The sequence below is a fragment of the Phaethon lepturus genome, unplaced genomic scaffold, assembly GCF_000687285.1.
Source record: "Phaethon lepturus isolate BGI_N335 unplaced genomic scaffold, ASM68728v1 scaffold10764, whole genome shotgun sequence".
Taxonomy (NCBI): Eukaryota; Metazoa; Chordata; class Aves; order Phaethontiformes; family Phaethontidae; genus Phaethon; species Phaethon lepturus.
Window position 1 is genome coordinate 5134 of NW_010533974.1, and position 5986 is coordinate 11119.

Sequence of the window (5986 nt, forward strand, 5' to 3'; positions counted from 1 at the left end):
AAGTGTTCCAGATGGGTGCTGCCTACCCTGAGGGCCATGACACCTTGTGCTGTCTTCCAGGTTTGTACAGGCTTTGTGCGTGTGCATGTGATGTCTATGAGATAAAGCCTGCTACTCCTGTGATTAAGTGATTTTTGAGAGATTAAGGACTGTAGTAAAGTGATTATTTCCAGTTTTGTCACCACAGCAGATGTGTGCTGCGCTAGGGTTGTGACACGCAGGCATTCATGTGATATCTCTCCCTCTCTTTTGCTCTCTCTCTAGGTTCTCAAGCATCTGCGCCACTTAAATTTCACCAATAACATGGGGGAGCAAGTGGATTTTGATGAGTTTGGGGACCTGGTAGGGAACTACTCGATAATCAACTGGCATCTCTCTCCGGAGGATGGCTCAGTTGTCTTTGAGGAGGTTGGGCACTACAACGTTTATGCCAAGAAGGGGGAGAGGCTCTTTATCAATGAAAACAAGATCCTGTGGAGTGGATTCTCTAAGGAGGTAAGTACTTAAATCCTCACAGCAGCGTTTCCCAAGTTTACACAAGCTGAAATTTGAACCAGCCCTGCGCAATCCCGTATTACGGCTCCATGTGTCATTAAAAGACACATTCATCTTACTGTATACACGGTCTCCGCCGTAGTCTTTCACACCCTCATTACACACTTCTGGAAATAACAGGCAGCTGCTTCTCCCCTCCTATATGTTTGATGAGTCTTGGGTATTAATGGTTTAAATAATGCCTTTTTTCTGGGCTAAGTAGATAGCTTGGAATTTTGCAATGCTGTTTCCACAAGGATGATAAATTTACTACCCGTCTGTTTGTTGACTAAGTCAAGTTTTCCTGAGCTCAGTAGTTTCATTGCTGAAAACAGCCGTCTCTTCCAGTATCTCTGTATCAAGAAGTGTCTCTTCCTGCTCCTAGTTAAATTCACAGCTGTTTTTGCTGGCTTTACCCTGCAAGCCCCAGAGCCTTCCACACACCCTTCCCTTGCAAACCAAACAGAACAAGCCCTGTCAATCTTCCTAGGTTAAGCTGGACATGGTGCTCGAAGAGTGGGAGATGCCAGTATCTGCTACCTTTTTTTAATCTACCAGAAGGTGCTTGTGCAGTCTTAAAAGTACACAATGTACTTGACTTCAGTCAGGCCTAAGTCCTTCTCCACTTTCTGGCATGTGTTCGATCTTTGCAGTATAACTGTATCGTCACTAGCAGCCAGGGCTGTGCCTGCCCCGCGCGATGGGAACACGGTGCAGAGATCTCCGGACAAGAGCCCGGCGAGCTGCCATCGTAGCCAGCAGCAGCCCACTCCAGCCCAGACAGCAACCCCGGCTCCCAGAGGGGATACGTCTGGCTTGTGGCCTGGGAGGTGACACAGGGAGCGTTAGCTTAGAAATGTTGCTGCCAGGCCCTGCTGCAATGTTTAGACGTGTTAAATCAGCACCCGATTAATGAACAAGGCAATTCACTTCCAGGTGATTATTCACATGGGCTGACAGACCAGGTAACTGCTTCTGCAGTAGCTACACTTGCCTAAAACACTCACACCATGCGTTAGGCCCTACCTTTACTCCGGATAAGCCTCACTTACGGTTTAAATCCAGAGCTCTCTGCAGCAGGCGTGCGTCAGGCAGAGCACACTGCAGCAGAAATCCTGAGATCAGGCTTTTCTAAGCCTGGCTGAAGACTCAGCCCAAACTACAAGCAGAATTAAAAAACCCTGATATTCTAACTCCTTCTTCTGATCCTTGCAAATGCCACTGACACCTCTTCCAACAGGCAGGATTATTTTTTAACATAAACTGAGTAATTATGTTCTCTTGGTCTAGATTCCTCCAACAGTGGAATATTTACATTCATTCTCTGTCCTAAACTATTAAAAATGTGACTGGATGTTGCAGAGTGTCATGCCAGGGCATGTAAATTGTGTGCCAGTGGAGGGGTTTGTAATTTCTACGTCTGTAGCAGCTTTTTTCCCAGTTTATAGAGTTTTAATTTCTTCCAGATAAAAGGTACTGCTCAAAGAGAATAGCCAGTACTTCACTCATTGAAGCCGCCTATGCTTCTGTCATCCTCAAAAAAGATTAAATGTAGTTAATTTTAACACAGGAACTTCAGCACTGGCCAGACTTGCAAAAGAGTAGGTAAGATAGATGGATTCGTTTTAGCAGAACTTGATGAAATTCTCCACAGAATACTTAAGAAGGCAGCCAAAGCAATCTCAAAAGTACTAGCAATTCATCTTTGAGAAATGTGGAGGATGGGTGATGTCTCAAAGGATTAGAGGAGGGCAATCGTAATACCTGTTTTTAAAAGCAGATATAGGAGAGCCAAAGGAATTACACACAACTGATAAAAAAAATTATTAAACAGTTTATAAACACTTAGAGGATAATAAACTGATAAGAAAAAGCCAACATGGATTTGTCAAGATGAAATCATGCCAAACCAATTTAATTTTCCTCCTTGGAAGCTCAATCAGTTTAGTAGGTAATAGCAGTGCATGACTACAGTCGGGCCTTTGATTCAGCCTGTTCAAAACTATCAGTGACAGCCTAGGGAAGGACAGTCTAGACTGATGAAGTCCTCTTAGTGGATGCACAAGCTGCTGAAAGACTGTCCTGAGGAATAGGTATTAACAGCACACTGTATTAATAGCAATAGGTATTAACACCAGAGAGTGCTTCAAGTGGGGAGCTGCAGGGGTTTGCCCTGGATATGTGCTTGTCCAATTAATTATGCAATCCTGATTAACAGCTTAGAAACAGGGTTCCCAAACTGTGCTGCAGCGGTACTTCAGAGTGGTAGGCAACAGCAGCTGCTCTCACCTGCAGGTGAATACCGGAGCTAGAGAACAGGCATCTCCACATAGGAGTTGCCACTACCGAGGGCTTGCTTACCCCATGGCTGAGGTCAGTGGCTGCACACAGGCAATTTCCAAACTGTACCCTGGACTCACTGCCTAATTGCATCCACACAGGAGCTTCCTGGAGATCAGCAGGTTAGCAGCACTTGGGCAAACTAGCAGCAAACTTCCAAAAAGGTGAATGAAGGCTTCCAGCCAGAGCAGCCCTGAAGTATGTACAGATCATGATACTTTGCTGGCAGTGGAAATTGTGGGTTTAACTCCCCTGAGCTGAGAATGCTATGTTCTGTGCCAGCTTGCTTTCCTTAATTTAGCTGGGAAAAGGTGAACTCAACCTCAGATTGTGCTTCTGCATAAAAAAGGCCCAGGCTTCCACTTCTTATGCTGAACTCCTTGTTGTCAGTGTGCATTAGGGATGCGGTGAGCATGCCCATGCAACCACTTGCTGCCAGGATATGACTATGGCTCACACACAGCATAAACACACAGCCAACAGGTGACACACCTTGTCATTTGCAGCAGCAGAAGTCTGCAAACCTCTGGATCTGCATATAGCTGCTGATTTCCATCTTTCGATGCTCAGTGTTCTAAAAACAGGGCCTTTCTTTCACATGAAAACTCCTCTTGTTTAGTTAATTTACCTTTTTTGTTTCTGTGTTGGAGAGAGTCTTCAGGAGAACAGGAGGAAGTAGGTTTCAAGAAACTCTTTTAATTCGCGTAAATCATTAGCAGTCAATATGCAGTATATGGGACTGGGGATCACTAGTCGGAGCCCATCATCTCCAAGGCTGACTCAGATTCCTGCCAGTAGGGATTCATTGTCTTTTATTTCAACCATTTAATGACTGATCTCTGGTATGTGTATCATGGGTCACATACCAGTTCGCAGTGCCCACAACACAGTAGAGATTACAAAGACCTGCTGATCTCCCCTGCCATCCCTTGTTGTGTTATTTCAAACAAATATCACTACAGTGGGTTAGGGAACAACTATTGTGCAAAAATGTGTCTGTTCTGTGGAGGGAAGAGGTGGGCCTCTGAGGCTCTCCATCCAGCATGCTAATCAAGCAATAACACCCTTGGAGTAAGCCCAGAGGTCCTGCTGTAGGAAGGCTGTATGTGGGGCACTGCCACCGTTAACCCTCCTCGGGCTCTTTTCTTGCAGGTGCCTTTCTCTAACTGCAGCAGGGACTGCCTCCCGGGCACCAGGAAGGGCATCATTGAAGGAGAGCCCACCTGCTGCTTCGAGTGCGTGGACTGCCCCGACGGGGAGTACAGCGATGAAACAGGTAACACCCACAGAGCTGCTCCGGGGCTTGCAGAGGACTGTGCCAGCCCTCTGGGCATCACGTGCAGTTGTGCTGAAGTCGCTTCCCTGCAGTGCTGAGCTGGAGGCTGCCTTGCCGGGGGCTTCACAAAAAGGCTGGAGGGACTTCCGAAAAGCTTACAGGAATTGAGTCCTGTGGTCCTCAGGTCCTGTCTTCTGCTAAGCCTGCTTGTCCCTTCTGCTCTGAGTTAGGAACATTAAGGCAGGGAATCTGAAAAAGGGCTTGCATATAGGAAGCCTCTCAGGCAGCCCAAGAAGAATCCATTGCATTGTAGCAGTAGCTTTTGGTCCTCCAAAAACCTGGAGGAGGGAGATACTCTCTACCCTAGTCCTAAATGTTGTAGTTATCTGTCTGCCTCCATCTTTTCCTCATATTGTCAGGGTTTTATTTCATGCTTTACAAAGAAATAAAGCCCATTGCATCCCTGACTTCACAAGCAGAGAGGAATATTACCATTCATGCAGTCACCAACCACAGCTTCTGTTGGGCAGTGGCAGTGCAAGAGGCCAGAATCTCTGGGTCCTATCAAACACCCATGGACACCTTTTTTTGTTGGTTTCAGTGGGCGCTTGGATCAAGCCACCCAGGTTCTGCAGTGGAGGGAAAAGGTAACCTCAGTTTTAGAACTGGTTGAAAAATTCTGAATTTCCAACACCATTAGTGCTCCCTCGGTGTTGGGTATCTCCAGGGTAACAAAGGCAAGTAAATGCTTTCAGAACAGCTGTCCCCTCCACTCTGCAGAGCACTCAGGATCTCCTCACACCCTCTCCAGCAGCACTGGTCCCAGCACACGCTGCAGACCTTGCCCGAGACAAAAACTTCAGTAAGCTGCTTGCAGATGTTCTCCTCTGGGAGAATTTAATTTGCGTCCTATCAGACAGGAATGATAATTTTTTTGCATGAACATATAGCACTATGGGTTGCTTGGGAGTAGGATTTTCAAATTAAATAGAAGCAATTCTGGTCATGTGTAATAGGGGTCTTTTGGTGTTTTTCACATGATTTTGGGAGCTAGCACTGGTGTGCTGGTGAAATTTGTGGGGCTGACAGGGCGACTGCCTTCTGACTCCACGGTTTCCTGCTGCAGTTTCAGCTGACAGTAATGCTTTTTATTTCCTGTATTTGCCAGTTTTATAGGCATAGAGAGCAGTTTTACAACCAGTCTCATCCAGCTGAGACAGTGATGCTACCGGAGGAGACAATCTGTGTGTCCTCTCACAGCTGTTTCTTCCCACGCTTTGTCTGGCAGCAGTGCTGGTATTCATGCGACGAGAGAGTGAGTTGGTTCAGGTCCCTGGTCTTCCTGAAAACAAACTCTTGGCAGGCTGAGTTCCCAGCTAGAACAAGAAGCCGTATGACCTGTAGGGCTAACACAAAGGGGGCAGGAATGAGCAGCCTTGCGGGAGGAAAGAGATCTGGTTTAGTCCCTTCAGTGGCAGCATGGTCTCTAAGTCAGCTCAAGACAACAGTGAAAGCATTAGAATGCAGTGCTAAATAGTTGCCCCGTCTCTGGTAGAGGTGGTTGAGTTCCCTGCTGTATGAAGCTAGCTCTGCCTTGCCTGCAGTTTGCAATATGCCTCCAGGTAAAAGGCACAAGAAAAATAAAAATGATTGGTTGAATGGATGTAAATGAAATGACATGTGGTGATGGGAGCTCCTGACTGAGCTTTTGCATCAAGTGCAAGTTTTTCACATGAACAGCTTAGGTGATGCAAGCAGTGCTTAGGAAAGCAGTACCATATCAGGTCACCATCCCTCCAGAGCTTGAAATCCTCTGCCCTTGTTAGCTGGGCATTC

The 5986-nt window shown here is 46.5% G+C and overlaps 1 protein-coding gene across 1 annotated transcript in view; it reads left to right on the forward strand.

The window, feature by feature from the left end:
* Positions 1-264: 264 nt before the first annotated feature.
* LOC104619479 (extracellular calcium-sensing receptor-like) overlaps positions 265-5986 on the forward strand; it is a gene marked incomplete at its 5' end in the record, with an annotated part of 8244 nt that continues 2522 nt past the window's right edge. Inside the window, 2 exon segments of the mRNA XM_010285369.1 lie at positions 265-495; positions 4027-4150. Coding sequence (XP_010283671.1) covers positions 265-495; positions 4027-4150 — 355 coding nt within the window.